At 38.1% G+C, this 27,812-nt stretch overlaps 1 protein-coding gene across 1 annotated transcript in view; it reads right to left on the bottom strand.

The window, feature by feature from the left end:
* HCRTR2 (hypocretin receptor 2) overlaps positions 1 to 27,812 on the bottom strand; it is a 123,787-nt gene that overhangs the window by 35,039 nt on the left and 60,936 nt on the right. The window contains exons 2-3 of the mRNA XM_049894593.1: positions 14,751 to 14,929; positions 6,616 to 6,859 (exon numbers count right to left, since the gene is read on the bottom strand). Coding sequence (XP_049750550.1) covers positions 6,616 to 6,859; positions 14,751 to 14,929 — 423 coding nt within the window. The remainder of the gene's footprint in view (positions 1 to 6,615; positions 6,860 to 14,750; positions 14,930 to 27,812) is intronic.

Genomic DNA, 27,812 nt, shown 5'->3' with positions numbered 1-27,812 from the left:
CTGCTGACCTTTTCTTTAGTAGCAGAGCTCTTAAGCACCATGCCACCAGGGCTCCCCATTGAAAAACAAGTGGGTATTTTATCTAATCAGCATCGGCATGAACTTAAGGAATCCCAATTCTTTGAGTCAGAAGCTTTGGGTTTAAGTGTACTTGTTGCCTCATAATACTGAACAAATAATCTAGTCTCTCCTGGTGGCACAGTGCTTAAAGCACTCGGCTGCTAACCAAAAGATCAGTTGTTCCAACCCACCAACTGCTTTGTGGGAGAAAGATGTGACAGCTTGTTCCCGTCAAAATTTACAGCCTTGGACTCTATGGGACAGTTCTGCTCTATCCTATAGGGTTGCTATGAGTCGGAATCAACTCAATGGCAGTGAGTTTTTGTTTTTCTTAGGCCTCAGTTTCCTCATAAAAGAAGTAAATGTGTGTAAACAAGAAACCTTTAGGCTATTTTCCAAGTATAACCCATTATAAAGGAAGTGCATGAGACACTTCACCATCTGTCCCCAGCCCACCTTTCTAAACTCAGTTCCTTAAACTGCCTGACCGTACATACCAGCAACTACAACTTTGGACCTTTTTTCCATTCTTTTTCAAGATGTGGTGCCATTGTGTGGGTTTTCTCCCTTCCTGGGACACCTCTTTCCCTTTACCTACCTGGAGAACTTCTGCTCATTCTTCAATGCTTTGCTGGAATCTTAGCAGCTACTCTGTAAACTTTTGCTAAAATGGCCAGGACTTGGTTTATTCTCTCATTTGTGCTCCTAACATTTTGTACCTAAGTGTATTGAAATACTAATGACACTATAAACATTTGTTTATTTACCTTTCAGCCTCACTGTACACAATTTGTTGCCTTAGGCAGAGTCTATTTCTCTCCAAGTCAGCATAATGCCTGGCATATTCTAAGTCCTCAAGATGTTAGAATATCAAAAAAATGGAACTTTAGACACTTAAATATTTTCACCATTTTGGAACTTTCCATAATTTTGTTTTGGTGTGCACTGTTGGTGGAGAAAATTGTAAAATATCTGATGATCCAAAGAAAAAATACAACAAAAGAATCGCAATGTTAAAAAAAAATGTTAGAAAGGACAGGGGAATTTCAATAAAAGGAGATATTCAGTGCTTGAGGTAGTAGTAAATTATAAATGTTCAGCTGTTGTAGATATTTTGAAAATATATGAAATAATCCCAATGTGTTTTAAATTTTAATTTGCCGTAGTAAAAGCATATAGCACCTAATTTTCAAAATAGCGACTTTTTCTCTTTTCAATGTTCCAGTTCAAGTAACGTGTAGGAATTACCATTAATTCGAAGATTCAAATGTTGGAAAATATCAGATCTACAATCAGTCCATGGAGTACACTGCTTTTATAATTTATCTTTATAATGATCATCTTTCTAATAAAAGTAAATGCTTTCCTAATGTTCAAATTCCCTAAATCCAAGTCATTGTTAGATACCTAGAACAGATCAGATTCTTTTTCTGGAGACCAGATGGTACTTCCTATGATTTTTGTGTGAAAATAATTTTATAACTAGTACATTTTATGCAAAAATGCAGGGTGGCTATTTAATTTTTCTGCCCACTCTTTGCTGTGCCCAGATCTTGGCCATCACTAGTTATTACTTACAGAGAACCTCAGTTACTCTGCTGAGAGTTATGAACCAAAGGAGCATAAGGCCTCCAAACTTCTGCTTGTTTAAATTTCAACAGGATACATATCAGGATGGGCAACCAGAAAAGATTCATAACTAAAATAATTCTTAAATCAAAACTAAACCTACAAGGAAAAGATTAGTCCCAAGGACTAATGGACCACATCTACCACGGCCTCCACCAGACTGAGTCCAGTACAACTAGATGGTGCCTGGCTACCACCACTGACTGCTCTGACAGGTATCACAATAGAGGGTCCCAGACAGAGCAGGAGAAAAATGTAGAACAAAATTCTAACTCACAGAAAAAGACCAGACTTACTGGCTTTGCAGAGACTGGAGAAACCCAAGAGTATGGCCCCCAGACACCTTTTTGGCTCAGTAATGAAGTCACTCCCAAAGTTCACCCCTCAGCCAAAGATTAGACAGGGTCATAAAACAAAGCAAGACTAAAGGGATACAACAGTCCAGGGGCAAGGACTAGAAGTCAGGAGGGGACAGGAAAGCTGGCAATAGGGAGCCCAAGATAGAGAGAGACAGTGTTGACATGTCATTGGGCTGTTAAGCAATGTCATAAAACAATATGTGTTCTATTTAATGAGAAACTAGTTTGTTCTGTAAACCTTCATCTAAAGTACAATAAAGAAATAAATAAATAAAATAAGTAATTCTTGAATCAGATAATAATTATCTCAGTGGTTAAAAACAAAACAAGACAAACAAGAAGTTGCCCACCAGTCAATTCCGACTCATAGTGATCCCATGTGTGTCAGAGTAGAACTGGGGTCCACAGGGGTTTTAGTGACTGATCTTTTCAAAGTAAATCACCAAGGCTTTCTTCTGATGTGCCTCTGGGTGGACTTAAACTTTCAACGTTTTGGTTAGCAGCCAAGTGTGTTCACCTTTTGCACCTCCCACGGACATCCCAGTGGTTGTTGTTGTTGTTAGGTGCTGTTGAGTCGCTTTGGACTCATAGATGCCCTACAAACAACTGAACAAAACACTGCTTGGTCCTGCGCCATCCTCAACATCGCCATTATGCTTGACCCCATTGTTGTAGCCACTGTGTCAGTCCATCTCGTTGAGGGTCTTCCTCTTTTTTGCGGACTCTCTACCAAGCATGATGTCCTTCTCCAGGGATTTATCCCTCCTAATAAAATGTCCAAATTATGTGACACATAGTCTCATCATCCTTGCTTCTAAGGAGCACTCTGGTTGTACTTCTTCAAAGGCAGATTTGCTCCTTCTCTTGGCAATTCATGGTATATTCAATATTCATTGCCAACACCACAATTGAAAGATGTCCATTCTTCTTCGGTCTTCTTAGTCTTTAAGGTGACGCCTTTGCTTTTCAACACTTTAAAGAGGTCTTTTGCAGAAGATTTGCCCAATGCAATGCATCTTTTGATTTCTTGGCTCCTGCTTCCATGAGTGTTGATTGTGGATCCAAGTAAAATGAAATCCTTGACAACTTCAATCTTTTCTCCGTTTATCATGACGTTGCTTATTGGTTCAGTTGTGAGGATTTTTGTTTGCTCTATGTTGAGGCTGTAGTCTTTGATCTTCATCAGTAAGTGCTTCAAGTCCTCTTCACTTTCAGCAAGCAAGGTTGTGTTATCCACATAATGCAGGTTGTTAATGAGCCCTCCTCCAATCCAGATGCCCCGTTCTTGTTCATATAGTCCAGCTCTCAGATTATTTGGTCAGCATACAGATTGAATAAGTATGGTGAAAAGATACAACCCTGACATTCACCTTTCCTGACTTTAAACCATGCTGTATCCCCTCATTCTGTTCGAACGACTGCCTCTTTATCAATGTATAGGTTCCTCATGGGCACAATTAAGTGTTCCAGAATTCCCATTCTTTGCAATGGTATCCATAATTTGTTATGATCCACACAGTGGAGTGCCTTTGCAGAGTCAATAAAACACAGGTAAACATCTTTCTCTTATTCTCTGTTTTCAGCCAGGACTCATCTGATATCAACAGTGATACCTCTGGCTCCACGTCCTCTTCTGAATTGGCCTGGAATTTTTGGCAGTTCCCTGTGGATATACTGCTGCAGCCTCTTATGTATGATCTTCAGTAAAATTTTACTTGCATGTGATAATAATGATATTGTTCAATAATTTCCACATTTGGTTGGATCACCTTTCTTGGATTTCTTCCAGTCAGTTGGCCAGGTAGCTGTCTTCCAAACTTCTTGGCATAGATAAGTGAGCACTTCCAATGCTGCGTCTGTTTGTTAAAACATCTCAATTGGTATTCCATCAACTCTCCTGGAGCCTTGTTTTCTCACTAATGCCTTCAGCGCAGCTTGGACTTCTTCCTTCAATACCATAGGTTCCTGATCATATGCTACCTCCTAAAATGGTTGAACATCAACCAGTTTTTTTGGTATAGTGACTGTCTGCATTCCTTCCATCTTCTTTTGATGCTTCCTGTGTCATTTTATATTTTCCCCACAGAATTCTTCACCATTGCAACTTGAGGGTTGAATTTTTCCTTCAGTTGTTTCAGCTTGAGAAATGCCAAGAGTGTTCTTCTCTTTTGGTTTTCTATCTCTAGGTCTTTGCACATGTCATTATAATACTTTGTCTTCTTGAGCCAACCTTTGAAATCTTCTGTTCAGCTCTTTTATCTCATCATTTCTTCCTTTAGCTTTAGCTACTGGATGTTCAAGCAAGTTTCAGAGTCTCTTCTGACATCCATTTAGGCCTTTTCGTTCTTTCCTGTCTTTTTAATGACTCTTTCTTTCTTCATGTATGATGTCCTTGATGTCATTCTACAACTCCTCTTGTCTTTGGTCATTAGTGTTCAACGAGTCAAGTCTGTTGAGATGGTCTCTAAGTTCAGGTGGGATATGCTCAAAGCCATACTTTAGCTCTGGTGGACTTGTTCTCATTTTCTTCAGTTTTAACTTGAATTTGCATACAAGCAATTGATGGTCTGTTCCACAGTTGGTCCCTGGCCTTGTTCTGACTGATGCCATTGAGTATTCCATCATTTCTTTCCACAGATATAGTCGATTTGATTCCTATGTATTCCATCTGTTGAGGTCCATGTGCATAGTCACCGTTTATGTTGATGAAAAAGGTATTTGCAATGAAGTTGTTGGTCTTGAAAAATTCTATCATCTAGCATCGCTTCTATCACCAAGGCCATATTTTCCAACTACCAGTCATTCTTCTTTGTTTCCAGCTTTCACATTTCAATCACCAGTAATTATTGATGTATCCTGATTGCATGTTCTTTCAATTTCAGACTGCAGAAGTTGGTAAAAAAATATTCAATTTCTTCATCTTTGAATGTCTGATGGTTGGTGCATAAATTCGAATAATAGTCATATTAACTGGTCTTCCTTGTAGGTGTATGGATATTATCCTATCACTCACAGTGTTGTACTTCAGGATAGATCTTGAAATGTTCTTTATGATGATGAATGAAATTCCATTCCTCTTCAAGTTGTCATTCCCAGCATAGTAGACCATACGACTATCCGATTCAAAATGGCCAATACCAGTCCATTTCAGCTTACTAATGCCTAGGATATCGATGTTTATGTGTTCCGTTTCATTTCTGATGATATCCGATTTTCCTAGGTTCAAACTTTGTACTTTCCAGGTTCTGATTATTAATAGATGTTTGCAGCTGTTTCTTCTCATTTTGAGTCGTACCACTTCAGCAAATGAAGGTCCCAAAAGCTTGATTCCACCCACATCATTAAGGTTGACTCTACTTTGAGGAGACAGCTCTTCCCCAGTCATCTTTTGAGTGCCTCCAACCTGAGGGGCTCATCTTCCAGAACTATATCAGGGAATGTTCTGCTGCTATTCATAAGGTTTTCACTGGCAAATTCTTTTCAGAAGTAGACCACCTGGTCCTTCTTTCTAGCCTGTGTTAGCCTGGATGCTTAGTTGAAATCTGTCCACCATGGGTAGCTCTGTTGGCATTTGAATACCAGTGGCATAGCTCCCAGCATCACAGCAACATACAAGCCCCCACAGTGTGTTTTGCTATGATCCCAGTGGTAGAGCTCATCAATTTAATATATCATCAACGGAGAAAGCAATTTAGATAATTTCACTCAAGAATAGCATAGATCCACATACTCACATCCAGTCAGACTCCCAAGCAGGATCTGGTATTTAAGAAGGAAAAAGCCAATTGTATTTGTGCCCCATTAGGGAACCTGACAGAAGTCCTGGTGGCATAAATGGTTAAATTGTTGGCTGCTTACCAAAAGGTTGATGGTAGTTCGAACCCACCAGGGTTTCTGTGGGAGAAAAGAATTTGCGATCTGCTTCCGTAAAGATTTCAGCCTAGGAAGCCCGATGGGGCAGTTCTACTCTGTCCTATAGGATCACTAGGAGCAGGCACACAACAACAAGGGAACCTGACACTTGAGGTAGCACAAATTAAACCAGCTTGTGAAATGCTACTTATTCTATAATGCATATTTGGATTTGTATAACTGAATGCTTTTTATTTAAAGAATTTAAGAAAAACTAGGAACCAAATCTGAATTGTGGAGTAAGCTCCTTTCAGTCCCTATCCGAAAAATATTAAAACTAGGAAATAGTGCACAGCATTTCCAAAGGACAGAGTAAAAAAAAAATCTGTTGTTGTCGAGTCGATTTCAACTTACAGTGACCCTATAGCACAGAGTAGAACTACTCCACAGGGTTTCCAAGGAGCACCTGGTGGGTTCCAACTTCCGACCTTTTGGTTAGCAGCTGTAGCTCTTAACCACTACACCACCAGGACAGATAGGTGGAGTTAGTCCTTGACATTGTCTGGAGTTTCAACTCGGTTTATACATTTTTGCAAAACTATATTAGCAAAGGCCAATAGAACATAGAAGCCCAACTTCACAATGGCTATGTTAATCCAAGTTTCAGTGTGTAGCTGTTATATAAATGTTAGCTTATGGGCCATAATATACTTACCGCCCCAGCGCTCATCACACACTGTAAAGAGAGTGGTTTTATTGGCTAAGCCGGGGAGCATGGTGCTGCACTCCATGACGATGGCCTGAGGAATCATTATAATGCAGGAGACGACCCAGATGATGACAATGCTGTTCCTGGCCCTCTTGGCTGTGCTCTTAAACATCAAAGGGTGACAGATGGCATACCATCGATCCAAGGCTATGCAGCTCAGGGTAAGGACAGACACAGAGACTGACACCGTCTAGATAAAAATAGAACACAGTACAAGAGAATCACCAGGCATTAAATGGATCACTCTTGATATTTTTACCGTGTTAGAAAGATAGTCACAAATGATAACCAGGTTCAAAGTTGCCAAAAAGCAATTCATTCAAGTGCTTTCTATCTTAAAAGTGTGCCAAATGGACAATATTTTAATATTAGATTCTTTTTAGGAGAAAAATATGTTTCCTATTAAACATAAAAAATGCTATGAAAACATTCTAATCTTATTTTGTCAGACACTTTAATTCATAGCATAGTATTCTTTGAAGAATTACTGTCATTATTTTGTCTAGCAACTTTTCCATTGATAAAAGAAATTATAACTTCAAATGGGTTAAAAAAAAAAGACATGTTTAGACTAAACTAGAAAACTATCGTTCATTTCCTTATAGAGCAGCAATATGACATTTTTTTCTTTCTTTTAAATTACCATAGAGAAATTTGGCTGAAAAGGCATTTAGCCAGCCTTTTAAATGCTGGGTACATCATTTCATATTTTCATATAACAAGGGCTGTTTATGCTTCCATTCAATTCCAACATGTGGTATACAAAGGAAAGCATAGACCTCATTATGGACAGTTCTGTCCATAGATCTCATCACCAGAGTTTGCTCACTGCTGGCATAAACAAGTTGCCTCTAAAAATCATATAGGTTCATCCAGTCCACAATTCTACATTCTAAAAACATATCATAAGTGATTTTTGGAAATTTAAGGGAAAAATAAATACACTAACCATGCCAAAACTCATGGACTTTAGAACTATAATTCAATTTATGTGATTATATTTAATGTACTCTCTTATACTGGGTATACCATTGATTCAGAAGTCACTTTTCAATTCCAGCTTTTCAGATGTGCCCCTTTCTGTTTTCCTTTTTTTAATTTTATTACAGATTCCTATTTATTTTCTTCTCTGTACTTTACACAGGATATCATCATTTGGTTTTATTTACTTATTTATTGACTGTCTCTATTAGAACAAAGGTCTATGGCAGGAGAAGCTGCTGCTTTTTTTTTTAATTTGTACCCCTAGTACCTGGTACAGTATTTGATGTACATTAAGTACTAATGAATATGTTTTGAATCAATGAATATTGGTCAGCCTTAACCTAAGGAAATGGATGGCTTCTAGCCATCTTTTTTTGTGTGTCCTAAGGGTCGTTATGAGTCACAATCAACTTGATGGCAAAGGGTTTGGTTTGGTAAGTGGTACTTATCCCACAGTATATGGCAAGGGTGGGTATCTCTGCTTCTTATATGAGGGTCATTGATTATTGTTATGGGTTTGTGCACTGACTGTAGGTGCGTATGAGTGACCAAGATTTAAGGATCAGCACAGCACAAGAGAAAGGGCTCTGGGCTAGACTTCAGGATGACCTATTTCTCATTTTCTGTACAATGTTGGGTCACCCACTTCACAGCTTTAGGCCTAGTGTGGTTTTACCTGTAAAATAAGAAAATTGACAGAATAAGATTCTTTCCAGCTCTGATACATCTCTCTGTGAGAGGTAGCAGAGTGTAGTTAGAGTCTATTCTGGAACCAGGTTTCCTGGACATGAATCGCATCTCACCACTCACTAAAGTGTGTGATCTTGGGTAAGTCACATAACTGCCCTGTGTCTCAGTTTACTCATTTGTAAAATATGAATGAGAATAATACCCAACCATGAAATTATAGGGAGAATTAGTTGGGATGTAAAATGCCTAGTGCAGCACCAGGCAGAGGGTCAATACTATGTAAGTGTTTGCTGTAATAGAGTGTGGTGATCATGATGATGATGAATGCACTGTAAGCTTTCTCTTCTATTCCCAAACCTAGAGTCCTATATTTTAATCAGAACAGACTGATTTTAAGTACAGAGTAGTCATAGAAAATATAAGGAAGGGCTTAAGTATACTGAATTCTTAGGGGTTAATTTCATTTTTAAGTTGGAGTACTAATGGTGCAGTGGTTAACTGCTTGGCTCCTAACCAAAATGTTGGCAGTTCGAATCCACCAGCTGCTCCTTGGAAACCCTGTGGGGCAGGTTCTACTCTGTCCTATAGGGTCGCTATGAGTTGAAATTGACTCTACTGCAATAAGTTTTGTTTTTGGTTTTAGGTAGGTTGAGGAGTCACTGGGTTGCACAAATAGTTAAGTACTTGGCTGCTAATGGAAAGGTTGACAGCTTCAGTCCACCCAGAGGCACTTGAAAGAAACCTGGCAATCTACTTCTGAAAAATCAGCCTTCAAAAACCCTATGGAGCACAGTTCTACTCTGTCACATAAGGTTGCCATGAGTCAGAAGCAACTCAACACCAACTGGTTGGTGGTATAGGTTGGTTGAAGTGTCCTGGAAGTGTCTTGGTGTTACCTTAGAGTGTATTCAAGTGTATTCCTTCTGAAACCCATCCCACTCGGCTTCAATTCCTTCCTTGCACATTAGCCAAGTACCCAAGGCTGCTCGCGACCAGTGCTAACCTGAGCGCAGAACAGGTGCAGTCTAGATTCTAAAAGTCAAACTTTCAAAGCTGCTTGACCAGGACTGTAGTTCTTATCTCTAGCAAGTAGAAGTATATAGAAGTGTTCATCAAGGCTTAGTGGTTTATTATCTATGAATTCTAATCATCTAGGGTGAATGGGGTAGAAGCAGTGTGATTCAAACTTGAATATCATTCCTAGTATTTTCTTCTACTACTGAGGTAAACCCAGTTCCAGTAGTAATAATTAATTCAAGTAATAATTCATTCATATCAGTTCACTTGAATGACTGACATCCAGTGCCAATGGTGACTCAGGGTACAGTGACCCCTCTGTCTCATGGAAAATATTCTGTTTGTGTGGCCAATCTGACAGTAGAATGCATTGAATGATCTAACATTCACTGTTTCAACTAATACATTTGCCAGTATATAAGACACACAAGTATACAAGTCACATCCAATTTAAAATATTTTGAGGAGGTGATAAAAAAATTGCATGTTATCATGAGCAAAAACAAGAGTTTTGTTGTTGTTTTTTACTCTTAGGAGTATATTCTGGGTGTCTTTTTCATTTTGATTCTGGTATTGGTTCAAGTTATCCTGTTAATAAATGATTTGAAAAATGAATCCAATGTGTTTTATGAATGCTGTGAATAAAGTGAAATGAAATGATGTGAAATTTCTTCTCTCCATACACCCATACAACAGGCTCACTCTACACAAGGTCACATTCAGAGACTATATTTTAGGTAGGGAAACCCTGGTGGCATAATGGTTAAGAGCTGTGGCTGCTAACCAAAATGTTGGCAATTCAAAACCCCTAGGTGCTCCTTGGAAACTCTATGGGGCATTTCTACTGTGTCCTATAGGGTCACTATGAGTTGCAATTGGCTCAACAGCAACAGGTTTTTTTTTTTTTTTTCCGGTGGAGAAGGAGCTTCTTATATGTTGTGTCTTGGTTATATAGTGCTGCTATAACAGAAATACCACAAGTGGATGGCTTTAACAAAGAGAAATTTATTTTCTCACAGTCTAGTAGGCTAGAAGTCCAAATTCACTGTGTCAGCTTCAGGGGAAGGGTTTCTCTCTCTGTCAGCTCTGGAGGAATGTCCTTATCATCAATCTTGACCTGGACTAGGAGCTTCTCCTCACAGGAACCCCGGGTTCAAATGATGTGCTGTGCTTCCGGCACTGCTTTCTTAGTGATATGAGGTTCCCCACTCTCTGCTTCTTCCCTTCCTTTTGAAAGATAAAAGGTGGTATAGGCTACACCCCAGGGAAACTCTCTTTACATTGGATGAGGGATATGACCTAAGTAAAGATGTTACATCCCACCTAATCCTCTTCAACATAATCCAGTTTTTAACCACAGGCAGAGATTAGGATTTACAACATATAGGAAAATTACATCAATCACACAATACTGGGAATCATGGCCTAACCAAATTGACACATATTTTGGGGGACATAATTCAACCCATGACATGCTGGCATATAGTTATCCCAAAAAGACTTCAGAGACTCATCACAAGTAGAAATTGAAGTTTTGCTAAATCAAAGATTTGAATGATAGGCACAAATAATTTGGAAGGTGGGAAATTGTGACTGAGAGAGTGAACGAGCCTGTCCCACCACCCAGCACTAACACCTCACCACCCACATCTCTGTTCTTTTTTGTTCTTTTCCTGCCATTTCCTATGCAATGCCTTTTCTGCAGTGACACAATCTATGTTTCTATGTGGGGAAAAAAAAAAAATCACTCTGAAAAAGTAGCCAACTGCTCCTGTCAGTGTTAAAAAAGAACGGAAATACATGATAATTTTTTTCCAAGAAATACATGATAATCATTCAGCAAATAATGTAATAAATGTTAATGGTCTTAGATTTATAGAATTATTAAAGACACAAAAGGGTCATTTTAATTATTGAGCTAAACTTTATTGCATTAATGAGACTTTTAAGATTTTTGCAAGTTTTTTAAGTGTTACAGTATATCACTTATAAATATAAAGGTTATTTTGTATTGTATTTAGAAGAAAAAGAACATATAATTCATAGCAAATTAGTAAATGTTCATATAATCTTAAATGCAACCAAATAACCTAAAGATCTGGTTGGGCATCACGTAATATGTTTTTAAACATTCAGTAGGATGTAAATATCATATCAGAAATAAAAGCCATCAGTTTTAGAACATCACACCTACAGGGGAAAAAAAAATTGAATCAAATTTAAATGCTAGGCTTAGTGCTCATTGACGCTTTCTCTCCCATTTGAGAACATTCTATGGAAGATGGGTAATATATACTGAACTGATATGGAACTACTGTACTAGTTTTACCAGTGCCCCAATCTTTGTGCATTTACAGCTTTCCACCAAGAAGTAGTGTAGAACAAGGTAATGAATGAAGCTATTCTTTTCCATCTGACTCAGACCTTGCAGTTTTCTCCTTGATCCATGGAGAACAGAATCAACTGAGGTGTTGACTAGACTGGACACTGTTTATAGAGAAGCAGATAAATAAGGATGTTCCTTCAACTGCAGAGCTTGTCAGTGAGTTGTGCTATGTGAAAGAGCAATCTCAATACTGCTAAGACTGACGCATGCCCTGCAGCATTCACTGGTTACAGACTACTTCCAGTCTGTCCTCTTTCACTCATGGAAGACCCTGGAATACCTAGTCTATAAGAAAGAATCTCTGTGCATTAGAACAAGACCATACCTGCCATAGTGTGATGTTCCTCCCCTCCTCTACTTGGCCAACTTTAAAGAACCAAAGCCCAAACCCATTGTTGTTGAGTCTATTCGGACTCATAGCAACCCCATAGGACAGGGTAGAATTGCCCCATAGGGTTTCCAAGGAGTGGCTGGTGGATTCAAACTGCTGACCTTTAGGCTAGCACTCTTAACGACTGCTGGAAAATCTTGTGTTTTACAGAGGGAGCATGAATATCCTCATCCCTTTGAAGATTCTGGGCAACTGGAGCCATCCTGAAACTTATGAGGGTCCCCAAATTCTCACCGTGGGGATTATTGGAACCAAGACAAATAAAAAGCTTACCAGAAGTACCACAGAGGTAAGTGAAATACTAGCATTCTCTGCTAGTTATGATTTCCCCAGGGTCTCCACGCAAAAACCATCAGAAGCATCTCTTACTAATTTTAGTTCTATGATGATATTTTTCTCTTTTGCTCAATGTACTATTTCTCTCTCTCAAAAAAGAAAAATGGCTATGGTTCATGTTCGTAATCCATTCATGGTTTTCAGCAGATCAACCTAACCTTATAATACCTTATAATTAAACTTAACATTTACATGAAGCTTGTAACTCTCCTGGCCTTTTCCACTTACTATTCTGTCAATGATGTCTGAGTCACCATGACCTGAAAAAAATGATCGTTTCCCTTTTTAAGAGGCCATTGAAGAACTACTGAGCTAAAGGTCTCTATGTAATATTTCAGTGGCAAGAGCCTATGCAATCTAATCTCAAGTAATGTGCTATTTGTGGCTTCACTCAACTTTTTGTTATCGGGAGCATATTTTGTGTTCTCACAAATCCTACAATCACAATGTAAGAGAATAGATGAAGTAAGGACCGAGGGGATGGTTACGGAAAGACAAGTAGAGAGTGGCTACCTTCCCCTTTACTGCCCCAATTCAAAGGGGACAGTTCCACAGTAAATCCCTTTCGGCACTGTTTCTGGGGCCATTAGCTTGGGAGTCTTTTCTTCAAAGCTCTTAGAGCTACTGGAAAATCAATTTGAAAATTACTTTCTGAAAATGTTTTCAATTTCTAGTAGGAGGCTAACTTATAGAAAGACTTCTTTCTCTATTGAGCAATAAAACATCTGATGATGAGAGTGAAGAAGATAATGATGATAACTGATGTTTATTGAGAACACACTATGTTTTTATAACATCATCTTCCACAGTATGATTCTGTGCCATATAATTTACATGAAGTATCTAAGAAAAATATCAAAACAATCAGATGGGATAGCTATTACTAAAATTACTATCGTTTTAAATACATGAATCACAAAGAGTTTATGTATTTGGCTCAATACCATATAGTCAGTGAATGGCAGAACAGAGATTCCAAACCTAGTATTTGACTTAAGAACCTACACTGAAGCCTGTTTGCTATACTGCTTTGGTCACACAACTCTAAATTCTTCCTGTGAAATGAAATCACTTATAAAAACAGGTAGCCCATGATTATTTGGCCTGAGAGAGACTTCAATCATCAACTTGCTCAAGCTCTTTATTTTACACTGGAAAAATAACAAAAGTAAAAATTTATATAGCATTAAATGATGACTTCGGGTTACTGTTGCTTTATTTTCATCTAGAACTTAGCTTATTTCTCTAGAAAGTCTCAGGTATTATTTTCCATAAGGTTAGCAATTTCTTCAGTAGGTGTATTTCTTCTTTAACTCACTAGTTAATTTACCAGTGAGCCAAGACTATGACTGAAAACATTTTCACAGTGGTTTTTGTGTTTGAACCAAAATTGTGGAATAAAAAATACCTGTAGCACATATATTCATTGAAGACACAAGTATAGATACTCTTCAGACGTAGCCAAACACCTTCCAACATTGGTCTTCTGGGTTTGAAGGCTTAGGACCATAGTCTCACAAGACAAGTCAGTCAATTGGCATAATGTAATCCACTAAAGTCATAATATGCATTCTAGTGAAATCTGTAGCTTCTGGGGTCTTAAGAACTTGCCAGCAGCCTTCTAAGACACAACTATGGGTCTCTACTTGCAGGAAGAAAATCATAAGAAGATATCCAAAAACACAGAGACAAAACAAGTCTACATGAGCCACAACTTTGCCTACCCCAAGATGAGAAGAACTAGATGGTACCTGGCTACCACCACTGATGTTCTGACCCATGTCAAAATAGTTAGTCCCAGATAGAAGGGGAGAAAAATATGAAGCAGAACTCAAATTTGTGCTTAAAAAAAAAAAAAAACAGACAAATTGGAGCAGTAGGAAACAGACGATTTTCTGAGACTATCACCCTGGGGCACACTTTAAACCTAGAACCAAGCCTATTCCCTGAGATCATCTTTTAGTGAAATAGCAGAGTGGTGCATAAAATAAAGGATACCACCTGTAAGATTGGTGCCCTACTTAAAAACCATCAGTATGAGACCGAAAGGTCAACAATTACTCAAAAGCAAAGATGGTAAGATAAGAGGGCAGGGAAACTAGAGTGCTGGAAACAGAACAAACTGAACACAGTTAAAGAGATTGATGACACATTGTGATAAATGTGATTAATGTTACAGCAATTCGTGAGGAAATTGTCAAATGAGAACCTAACTTGCTGTGTAAACTCTCACCAAAAACTCAATAAAATATTATTTAAAAATAAATAAATAAATACCTGTAAATAAGGAATCACTTTGCAGAGGGACTGTCCAAAGAACCAGGTCTCAGTGATATCCACGACCAATGTGGCTGGAAGGCAGGTGATAGTCACGAGCACATCAGCCAGAGAAAGGTTGACTATGAAGTAGTTGGTTACTGTCCTCATGTGATGATTCTTCCACACTGCCACACAAACTAAGTTGGAGAGAAAAAGCAATAGTAATTAGACAAAGAAAATAGCTACTAATGAGGAGAAATCGTCACACTAATGATTACTCCTTAAAGCCCGCACATAATTATTAAAAAGGAAAAATAATTTAGGGCTCTGCTGTGTTTTCACTGAGCCAACCTGGATGAATGCTGAATTACATGCTTAAAATCAGTTCATTTACCTTGCAAGACATTTCTTAATGGATCAAAAGACTATTTTTATTTGATTTTGAATTGTGACTCCCTTTGATTCATTCTTCTATTCCTTTAGTAATCAGTATGTAGTAGAAACTCAAGAAATATTTTCTGAGTTGACGTGAATTAGGAGCTGGCTGTTTTCAATGAACCATGTTTTGCCTCATCCTTGGTGTTGACGTATATCTGCTCCCAATATCTGCATCTGGGACTTTTAACAGATAAGTCAGGAGCTGACAATTACATAGCTCTTACAATTGCCAAACACTGAGCTAGGTGGTTCGTATATTTAGATTATCTATCTGGCCTTGATGATAGAAATGATGCCAGAGATCCCATGATAGAATTTGGCAAGACCAATGACTTAATTGCAAATACTTTTTTTCACCAACATAAATAGTGACTACACACATGGACATCATCAGATGGAATATACAGGAATCAAATTGACTACAAGTGTGGAAAAAAGATGATGGAAAAGCTCAATATCATCAGTCAGATGATACTGACTCCAGATCAGACCATCAATTACTCATATACAAGTTCAAGTTGAAACAAGAATATTAGAACAAAGCAATGAGAGCCAAAGTATGACCTTGAGTATATCCCACCTGATTTTAGAGACCATCTCAAGAGTAGATTTGACTCGTTGAGCACTAATGACCGAAGACAAGAGGAGTTGTGGAATGATATCAAGGACACCGTACATGAAGAAAGCAAGAGGTCATTAAAAAAAAACAAGAAAGAAAGAAAAGGCCTAAATGGATGTTAGAAGAGGCTCTGAAACCTGCTCTTGAACATCGAGTAGCTAAAGCAAAAGGAAAAAACGATGAAGTAAAAGAGCTGAACAGAAGATTTCAAAGGGTGGCTCGAGAAGATAAAGTATTATGATGACATGTGCAAAGATCTGAAAATAGAAAACCAAAAGGAAAGAACACGTTCAACATTTCTCAAGCTGAAAGAACTGAAGAAAAAGTTCAAGCCTCAAGTTGCAATGGTGAAAGATTCCTTGAGAAAAATCTTAAATGATGCAGGAAGCATCAAAAGAAGATGGAAGGAATACACAGAGTTACTATACCAAAAGGAATTGGTCGACATTCAAACATTTCAGGAAGTAATATATGATTAGGAACCTATGGTATTGAAGGAAGAAGCCCAAGCTGCACTGAAGGCATCGGTAAAAACAAGGCTCTAGGAATTGACAGAATACCAATTGAGATGTTTCAACAAAAGAATGCAGCACTGGAAGTGCTCACTCACCTATGCCAAGACATTTGGAAGACAGCTGCTTGGCCAACTGACTAGAAGAGATCCATACTTATGCCTAAGAAAGGTGAACCAACCGAATGGGGAAATTATTGAACAATATCATTAATATCACAAAATTTTGCTGAAGATCATTCAAAAGCAGCTGCAGCAGTATATCAACAGTGGACTGCCAGGAATTCAATCCGCATTTAGAAGAGGACATGGAACCAGGGATATCGTTGCTGATGCCGGATGGATCCTGGCTGAAAGCAGAGAATACCAGAAAGATGTTTACCTGTGTTTTATTGACAATGCTAAGGCATTCAACTGTGTGGATCATAATAAATTATGGATAACACTGTGGAGAATGGGAATCCTGGAACACTTAAATGCGCTCATGAGAAACCTGTACATGGACCAAGAGGCAGTTGTTTGAACAGAGCAAGGAGATACAGTATATATATATATATATATATATATATATATATATATATATATATATATATATATATATATATATGGAGATACTGCATGGTTTAAAGTCAGGAAAGGTGTGTGCCAAGATTGTATCCTTTCACCATACCTATTCGATCTGTATAATGAGCAAATAATCTGAGAAAATGGACTATATGAAGAAGAAGAGGGCATCATGATTGTAGGAAGACTCACTAACAGCCTGAGTTTTGCAAATGACACAACCTTGCCTGGTGAAATTAAAGAGGACTTGAAACACTTACTGATGAAGATCAAAGACCACTGCCTTCAGTATGGATTACACCTCAACATAAAGAAAACAAAAATCCTCACAACTGGACAAATAAGAAACATCATGATAAAAGGAGAAAAGCTTGAGGTTGTCAAAGATTTCATTTTACTTGGATCCACAATCAACAGCCACGGAAGCAGCAGTCAAGAAATCAAAAGACTCATTACATTGGGCAAATGGGCTGCAAGAGATCTCTTTAAAGTGTAAAAAGCAAAGATGTTACCTTGAAGACTAAGGTGCATCTGACCGAAGCCTCCGTGTTTTCAATTGTCTCATATGCAAGCAAAAGCTGGACAATGAATAAGGAAGACCAAAGCAGAATTGATGCCTTTGAACTGTGGTGTGGCAAAGAATATTGACTATACCATGGACTGCCAAAAGAATGAACAAATCTGTCTTAGAAGAAGTACAACCAGAGTGCTCCTTAGAAGCAAGGTTGGTGAGACTACATCTCACATACTTTGGACACGTTGTCAGGAGGGATCAGTCCCTGGAGAAGGACATCATGCTTGGTAAAGTAGAGGGTCAGCGGAAAAGAGGAAGACCCTCAAGGAGATGGATTGACACAATGGCTGCAACAACAGGCTCAAGCATAACAACAATTGTGAGGACGTCACAGGACCAGGCAGCGTTTCATCCTGTTGTGCATACGGCAGGTATAAGTCAGAACCAGCTGGACAGCGCCTAACCACGACAACGACAATCCCGACAATAATCCCGAGGGAAGATGGCATCATCTGCATTTTACACACGAGGTAACTGAAACACAGGGAATTCATGAACATTGCTTAAAGACACAAGGCTCATGAAGCATAGGACTACAGTTACAAGTGAGATTTATCTCCAAGTGAAAAAGATGGTCTTTTCACTGCACAAGTTTCCTCCTTTCATAAAAATGAAGGAGCTATAACAAAGCACATACAACTTCTAGAAGCTCAATCCTCTCTCCTTTTGATTACCCTTGATGGCCTGTAACCATCAGCTGAAATCAAACATGCTTTTCAATACTCTCATGGCTGGGCCTCCCTTGTTGCTTTTCAGTACATCCCCATGTTTAAAAGCTTTGCTATCTCATTTAGTTTCTCTGTATTGAAATAACATCCAGTTCCTCCTTTCTCTGTCCTTTCCCTGTCTGGCTTACCCAAAGTTTACATAATCACTGGTTCCAGAATTATATAGGTGTACACATTGCTACCCACATCTCTTGATGGGTTTACTTCACTGAAAGTAACTGTGAATTAGCCTGGAGTATCATCAACCTGTCAGTGTTGTCACCTGTGCACCCAAACGATGCAGCGATTAGGAATATTATATAGTGAAGAAATAAAAGAACGTTTGTTACATTTAAGTTGCCAAATAAGGCTTTATTTTTTGCTATTTATGTACCATTTATTAAGAGAAACTCTTAATAAATGCTACCAACCCCGCATTATGTAAATGGTATATAAATATTTTTCCTAGCTCCTGAAGCTGAACTTGCCCTTCAGGCACCAAAAGATGCCAATAGAATAAAATATCTGAATTTCTGAGGAATTAATTTCAGAAACGTCACATCTACCGCTCACTCCAGGACACTAGTGCCCTAAAACTCAGGTGAGCTTAATCAAGGTTAACTGCATTTATTTCTTGAAAATGAAGCTGCTGACACATACATTCATGTACAAACCCACCCTCATGGCTGACTAAGACAAAAAATATCACCCTGCCGGACTTGGTCAACAAAATGCCCAAATGGTGCAAATTTGGATCTAGAAAAGAAAACAGGTCTTTTTTTTAAAAAAACAAAATTAGTCCACCTTTCAACTCTGAATAGTTTGGAGGTGAAGAAAGGCAACAACAAGAGAACAATGTTAGTGCCATTATGTTGAACCAATATTAAAGCAAGTATGTTTTCAATAAACACTTGTGTAGTACTTACTATGTGCCATGTTCTATTACACACACTTAAAAATGTTAACCGATTGAATCTTCATGATAGCACTACGATGTGAGTACTACTAACATCTCCATTTTATAGATGAGGAACTGAGGCAGAAAGATTAAGTAATCTGCCCCCGAACAAATAGGTAGTAAGTTGTAGAGCATGAATTCAAATATTATCCACTATGTTAGACTGTGGTGGTATGTACAACTGATTAAAAAGGAAGATGAAAATGAAGCTACTATCCTCGATCTGACAGGGCTATGACATAACATCATAGAATTTGGGAGTCGGAGATTATTTAGTCGAACCTGCCATCTGCACAAATCATCTGTGCAACAGCCTTGATGCAGCCTTCTAAAACATTTTTATTAGTAAAGAATTCACAGTGAACTAAAGCCTTTGAGCTAATTTTGTGGTGGCTTTGACAACTAGCAAATTCTTGTTCATGTTGAGTTGAAATCTTCTCTTTCGATTTTGCTCACTGGTTCTCAATTCTTTCCTGGAACTCAATGAATAAGCCTATTTTTCTACAATGAATTCATTCAAATATGTAAGAGTGGCAGCTATGCTCATGGTGCAAGCCTCTGGTTTTTCGGGCTAAATAGCTCCAGAATCTTCATATACAAGGGCAGTATTTTACATCCGTCACCCTTGTTTTTTCATGCTGAACATGCTCCGGATTCCCAGTACCTGTTTCTAAATGAGCCATCTGTAACTGAGTGCGCATCTCCAGGAGCGGTCTGACCAAGGCAGCGAACAGCAGGGGGATTGCTTTGGTCACTATCTGTCTACTGAGACAGACAGACTGAGGTCTTGCTAGCTTTTTTTTTTTTAAGCCGATTTTTTAAAAATTATTTTTGTGCATTAAGTGAAAGTTTACAAATCAAGTCAGTCTCTCATACAAAAACTTGTATACTCCTTGTTATATAATCCTAATTGCTCTCCCCCTAACAAGACAGCCCGCTCCTTCCCTCCACTCTCTCTTTTCGTGTTCATTCCACCAGCTTCTAACCCCCCTGCCCTCTCATCTCCCCTCCAGATAGGAAATGCCAACATAGTCTCAAGTGTCTACTTAATCCAAGAAGCTCACTCTTCACCAGCATCTTTTTCTATCCCATTGTCCAGTCCAATCCCTGTCTGAAGAGTTGGCTTTGGGAATGGTTCCTGTCTTGGGCTAAGAGAAGATCTGGGGACCATGACCACTGGGGTCCCTCTAGTCTCAGTCAGACCATTAAGTCTGGCCTTTTTATGAGAATTTGGGGTCTGCATCCCACTGCTTTCCTGCTCCCTCAGGGGTTCTCTGTTGTGTTCCCTGTCAAGGCAGCCATTGGTTGTAGCTGGGCACCATCCAGTTCTGGTCTCAGGCTGATGTAGTCTCTGACTTATGTGGCCCTTTCTGTTTCCTGGGCTCATAATTACCTTGTGTCCTTGGTGTTCTTCATTCTCCTTTGGTCCAGGTGGGTGAAGACCAATTGATGCATCTTAGATGGCCGCTTGCTAGCTTTTAAGACCCCAGATGCCACTCTCCAAAGTGAAATGCAGAATGTTTTCTTAATAGATTTATTATGCCAATTGACATAGATGTCCACTGAAACCATGGTCCCCAAACCCCCGGCCCCCGCTACACTGGCCTTCGAAGCATTCAATTTATTGAGGAAACTTCTTTGCTTTTCCTTTAGTCCAGTTGTGCTGACCTCTTCTGTATTGTGCCTTGTCTTTCCCTTCACCTAAAGTAGATCTTATTTACTATCTAATTAGTGAATACCCCTCTCCCACTATCCCTCCCTCCCCCCTCTCGTAACCATCAAAGAACATTTTCTTCTCTGTTTAAACTATTTCTTGAGTTCTTATAATTGTGGCTTATACAATATTTGTCCTCTTGGAACTGACTAATTTCACTCAGCTGGCTAGCTTTTTGAGAAGCCAAGTCGTGCTTTTTTTAATCAAACATGTATACAATTACTAGAAATTGGTTTCCTATTGTAGATGTTAGATTAAATCTTTACCTTTGAATACTGGAGGAAAAAAAAAGAAAAAGAAGAAATCTATGATGAACATTATTGGGACAATTGGAAAAATTCAAATTTGGGCTTCATATTAGATAATATTATTGTATTAATTTTTGAATATCTGAGGTATGATATTTACATTATTCTCATTCAAATATTTAGATACACGTATAGCTTATTTCTCAAGTCTTTGCTTCTCTGGGCTAAGCATCAAGAGGCCCTTCATATACAACAGTAGGATTTTGCATTACTCATCACCCTGGCATGCTGAACCTGTCCCCAGTTATTAATATCTCTCTCTAAATGAGCCATTTAGAACTGCATGCACCTATCAGGTATACATTCCTTAAATGTGAGTTGGGTGATATCCATTTGTTCATTCATTCTCCCATTCAAAGTATTACAGGTGCAATGTGATGAAGTCCCCTCTCCTCCTAGCATGTTAACTATAATACAAAGTTAAACTTCCCACCTTTTCCTATAAACTCATCAATAACTTTCTATCTCTATTAAGTGTAGTTTTCTTCCTTTTTCTCTCCAATAACCTGTGACCTGTGCTTGAAATCCTCAAAATATCTCCTACCTCTGTCAATTTCTTTCTAGTTGTTGCTAGGTGCTATCAAGTGGGTTCCAACTCACAGGGACCCTATGTACAACAGAAAAAACACTGCCAGTCCTGTGCCAACCTCAGAATCATTGGTATGCTTGAATCCATTGCTGCAGCCACAATGTCAGTCCATCTCGTTGAGGGTCTTCCTCTTTTTTGCTGACCCTTTACCTAGCATGATGTCTTTCTCCAGGGACTGGTCCCTCCTGATAACATCCCCAAAGTATGTGAGAAGAAGTCTCTCCATCCTTCTTTCTAATGAGCATTCTGGCTGTATTTCTTCCAAGACAGATTTGTTTGTTCTTCTGGCAGTCCGTGGTATATTCCATATTCTTTGCCAACACCATAATTCAAAGGCATCAACTCTTCTTCAGTCTTCCTTATTCATTGTCTAGCTTTCACACACATATGAGGCACTTAAAAACATCTTAAAGTGACATCTTTGCTTTTTAACACTTTAAAGAGGTCTTTTTGCAGTAGATTTGCCCAGTGTGAAGCATCTTTTGATTTCTTCACTGCGGCTTCCGTGAGCATTGATCATGAATCCAAGTAAAATGAAATCCTTTACAACTTCAATATTTTCTCCATTTATCATGATGTTGCTTATTGGCCCAGTTGTGAAGATTTTTGTTTTCTTTATGTTGAGGTGTGGTTCTACTACTAATAGTCAAATACTCTTTGTCAGACTGTCTTAACCTTTAGCTAGAGTACTGCAGAAAACCTCTAACAGTTCTCCCTGTGGCCTACTTGTCCTTACTCCTATCCATTTCATTCATTGCTGTCACTGGCTCCAGTTATATTAACTCTCTCATTCCAACAGGAGCTCGCCTTTTCTTTTGAATTCAATACAAAATCTTCAGATGATCATTCTACCATCAAACTCTAGTTGAACTTTCCATCTCTATCTTGCAAGGCTCCCCATGAAATACTTGGAACTCCATGAAAACTTGATATCTCACTGTACATCGAGTGTATTTTATACCCAGGCTATTGCTCATGTCATTCCTGGAGATGTCCATACTCCATTTCAACGCTTTTCCAACTAATTAAGTCTTATTTCATACTATCTAAAACTAAGCAAACAAACAAAAAAGTTGCTACTTTACGAAATCTCTCCTAACTTGCCAAACTCAACATGGTTTCTTTCCTCTTTGAAGCCTTATCATACCTTGTATTCTTTCCTGGTCATGACACATTCTTTAATTATTATGGATTATTATGGATATTTGTGTATTTTCTCTTACATCCCTATGTGCACAAAGGCTCTTTATCCTTATGTGTTGGCCTTTCCCTTCTCCATACTCTTCTTGGTTTCTATAGCCTTTCTCTCAACACAAACCGCACTTGGAACATACTTTGCAATACCTATTCATGGAACCAATTTAATACACTATGCTCTATAGGGTCGCTATGAGTCGGAATTGACTTGATGGCAATGGGTTTGGTTTGGTTTTTGGTATTTTCCCATGAATGAGTCAGTGAGTGATGCAAACAGTTAAGTGCTCAACTACTAGTCGAAAGGTTGGTGGTTTGAAACCACTCAAAGACTCCTGGGAAGACAGGCCTGGCAACCTACTTCTGAAAGTTCACAGCTTTGAAAATCCTGTGGAGCACAGTTTCACTCAGCAAACACAAGGTCACCATGAGTTGGAATTGACTCCAGGGCAACTAACAACAATCCCCCCATGAGCTCCTTTAAAAGGAGAGAAAAAAACCCAGTGCTTGTGCAGAGCAGTTAACTTTTTCATTCCTTTTGAATAAAGTCTGAGAGCTGACAGAGAATTTTATCTGCTTGCCGATTATTATCTTGGACATAGTAAGCTATAGATCTCAATTCCCTGTGCTCTACTCTCAGTTGAGGTTTGGTAAGTCCCAAGACCTGAACTTGGTACTGTATTCCACGTAATTTTTAAACCTGTTCTGTGAATGACCATGATATTAAATTTGTAGTTTGCACTTAAAAGACTGTCTCCATTGCCAGTAATAAGTGAGAAATGGCTGAACTCATAAGAGTGAAAGAAGACAGCAGAAGGCAAGAATGCAGATACAATGAAATACCACTTCTAAGACTGACTTTCTTGATAAAATGATGTCTGTAATGGCAGAGGTTCCAGGAAAATAAAAATTCTTCTTTTTCTTCTCTTTACTCTCTCGTCTTTCACTTTCCTATTTCTTTCTTTGTGAGAATCTGATGCTATATATCTCCTACCATTTCTCTGCAGGACTGACAGATGGAAAGTGGCTCAGGCTACATGGGGCATATGTAGCCTGTAATGTAAAGAGAGATTTCAAAAATAATATACAGATACAGTCTTTAGGAAATAACCTTAGTTCTTTGCTTGTTATTGTTCGAATCAAAATTAAACTCACTTTCATGTGGAAAAAAGAAAACGTTAGTTTGAAAAAGGCCTTTGCCATTTCATTTTTGCAGTTAGACTAAACTCACTTTTGTTTTAACATCTATCAGTCCACACATAGACAAAGTCACTTTCTGAAATCAATTTTTGCACTCAGAAAAATTTAAACTAAATTGATGTACTGTTAATATATTGATGTTACCACATGGTTAAGGACATGTAAACTATACAGGTGAGATTGAATCTCTAATTAAAGATATAGGTGGATCTTAAAATGTCAACTAATAATTGAATATGAAACTTATGATGTCAAGATGTGATGATGCACAGTACGTAATTAGTATATTACTGAACATCTTGAAAAGATCTGTATGGAATACATCAATTTTATTTTAAGCACTTGAAAATTAATTTTTGTAACATTAAAACAGGCTTTAAAAGGGGAAATAAAATTTTTGAGCCAATAATGATAACCCTCAAAAATCTTAAACACAGAGTGAAAACACTAGAGAACAGTCTTAATTATTTCATAAATGTGTGCTTGAAACAACCAAGCAGCTAAAATTGTGAAAGAAAATGTAATTATTCACAAATACTGTAGTTCCACCTTTTGCCACAAAGTGTCAGTGAAAGCCTTTGAAACCACTTACCTTGTCATGTCAGGGTAATGTTTTACACATTAAATTAATTGTAACATTCTTTATAATGTAGAAATGAATATATTTGTTTCAAGAGGAATTTTCTAGACCAAAAATAATCTCTATGAAAGAAGAATAAAATGGTCAATAGGATTTTCTAAATTAAATATGAATGAATGAACAATGGTGAAATAAAGTAATTTTCAAGTTAAAAAAAAAAAAAACAGAAAGAAAAGCAACCAACAACACACGGAAGATAGCCTGTATTTAACTCCTGTAAGGAACGTATCTAGAAAGCAGGTCACAGAATGAAGTTGCTCAGGATCATTACAAGGTGAAGATTAAGAAGCTGGAAAGTTGACCATCAGTTTAGTATTAAAGAAATAAAACAAACTCTCCTCACAATCCCAAAGATTTTTTCCTTTTTCTCACCTTCACCATACCATATCACCCTGGTTTTGCCCCTTCTTCAATCCTTTGCTCCACCTCCTTCTCTCCCTGGGCCAATATGCTGATATGCCTGGCTTAGTATCCCACTCTCCACTTCCATACTTGGGCAAGGTTTTCTATAAATTTCTGTGTGTACTCAGAAGAACAGCACGCAAACATGCAACTTCTTTTTCTAAGAGTCTGACAGGTAAGACATTGCCAAAAACCACATCTATGGTGTGAAATGTGCCACCCAAAAGATTATCTAATATTAATAGAAGGCAAACTTTAAAAAGTCACTATATACACACAAACACAACACACACAGCAATATGTTTAAAATGTATTTCAGAAGGTTTTTTTTTTATTTTCTCAAGGGAATATGAAAATCTATAATTTGACAAGTATCATTGGCACCCACTCATTATGTTAATGTGAGCAGAAATTTTCATGGAAACAATGGTATCACTAAGGTCTCCCTATCAGTGAGACGGTGTGGGAAATATGTAATTAAGCTACCACAATTAAAAAATTCATTTAGGAAGGGTTTTAGAAAGACAGCATCTTCACACACACACACAAATGTACTGGGAGGAATGATGCATAGAAAGATGGTATAAAACAGAAATGCAACAATAATCGTCCGTAGGAATCAAGCCCAAAATCAAATCCTTCAGAGAGGAAAATAGTGTGAGGATATTGGAGAACTAGGCTTGACTTATTCAGCTATCTCTGGATGGCATGATTCCTCTCAGGGAGGGGCTCATCCACAAATTGGCACCAAGGATTCTGCACAGGAGTTTCCAGAGAAAAAAAAACAGTGCTGTTATTAATAGGTACTCACAGGCCATTAAGGCTGGCAAGAGGGGAAGGTTAGAAGGCGGAAGGCTCCCTTCTTTCAACATCTGCAGGTCTGTTAATGGCTATATCTAGAAGTTATAATTTCACTTCAGTGGAATTCTTTTTTTAGGAAAATATCAACTTCTTGGTTACCCATGTCTTTTTACTCTTTACAGATAAAGCAATACAAGTTCCTGTTCTCAGTACAGCTCTCAGAATTATGCCTGGATTTCTACCCCATTCTCAGAGCACCTCAGAGGTATATGGTCAGTTCTTCTCTTTGATGTCTTTGCATTAATAAATATACACAAGCAACCTATCCTTACTGTGATGTTTGATTTCTGTTTATCTTACCTCCTGACGTAAACTTGTCTTCTTGGTCTATTTTGCATAAATGCTTTCCTTCTTTCACCCCATACATATCTTCAGCCCCCTTTTCTTTTTCTTTCATGTTCTCTCCTTAGTTGTTATTATTTACTCTCACAACTTCAATTCTCTTCTCTAGAAGACTAACTCCTAGTTAAAACTATAATTCTTGTCTCTCTTGCTTTCCATATCAGAATTTTTCACTACATTTTTTCATCTTTTAGACATTCCACCTTTACTCCAAACTTAATTCCTGATATATGTATATATATATAGAAAGCACTTGGACATTGCTCTATAGGTTATGGAGAATCACTGAAAGATTTTAAGCAAGGGAGTGACAAGATCCCATTTTTATTTCTTAAAAGATGACATATGAGGAATCTGGAAAATATATATGCCTTTAAACTGGAATCAGAGGGACCCATCTTGAGATTGTTTTAGAATACTGGGGAAGTAAGGTAGTGACAAAAGAAGAGAAGAGAAAGTTAATGAATTTAAGAAATAATAATAAGGTTGAAATATGATGCTTTGGGGAGGGATTAGCTATAAAGATGAGGGAGAGAGAGAATAGAGGATGTTTTCCATGTATATTACTTGGCAGCTGGGGAGAAGATTATGATGCTCAGTGAGCTATGAAATAAAGGAGGATGAAAAGGCTTCATTTAGAAGACACAGAAGATGATAATTTCCATTTTGTATATGCTGAGTTCAAAGTACTTGTGAGTTACACCAGTGTCAACATCCAGTTGGCATTTGGATTTGTGGGTCTACACTTCAGGAGGTATATATTTCAGTTACAGGTAAGTATTTGGGACTCATCAGAATAGAGAGAGTGGCTAAAGCCATGTGATAGGTTAAGATCACCCAGAGAGATAGAGGAGGAATAAAAGGACTTAAGTCACCTCCAGAGAACTGTGCAATTACAATCACAAATTTCTGAATAGGAAATATCAAAAAAGTGCCTGTTGCCCTCCGAAATACTAAATGCTATAGTACTGAAGTGTACATTCATTTTACTATTACAAAATAATTTCCGTTTCCGGTAATGGCAGATTAGTTTGTTAGATAACAAACTTCCCACATAAAAATAAAAGAGTTATGCTTCTCCTTAGACATTGGAAAGGTACTAAGGCAGCTAGAAATTGAAGGACCAATATCCTGGAGAAAAGAACAGAGAAGAGATGTGAGCCTGATATTCAGGACCGCTTTTCTTCTCAAACCCTGTGGCCATGGAGTTGATTCCAATCCATAGTGACCCTACAGGAAAGAGTAGAACTGCCCCATGGGGTTTCCAAGGAGCACCTGGTGGATTTGAACTGCCAGCCTTTTGGTTAGCAGACATAGCTTGTAACCACTACAACAGGATTTCTTTTCTTCTCAAGGCTTATTGCAATTTGCAAGCATCAGCTAAGCGAGAATTTAAAAAAGAGACAGCAAGCAACTGCTGAGATAATGAGAAGCTGAGCAGGAGTTTGAGTAGTCTTTC

The sequence above is a fragment of the Elephas maximus genome, chromosome 1 (assembly GCF_024166365.1).
Source record: "Elephas maximus indicus isolate mEleMax1 chromosome 1, mEleMax1 primary haplotype, whole genome shotgun sequence".
NCBI classification, from domain to species: Eukaryota; Metazoa; Chordata; class Mammalia; order Proboscidea; family Elephantidae; genus Elephas; species Elephas maximus.
This window is presented reverse-complemented; position numbering and strand designations above follow the sequence as displayed.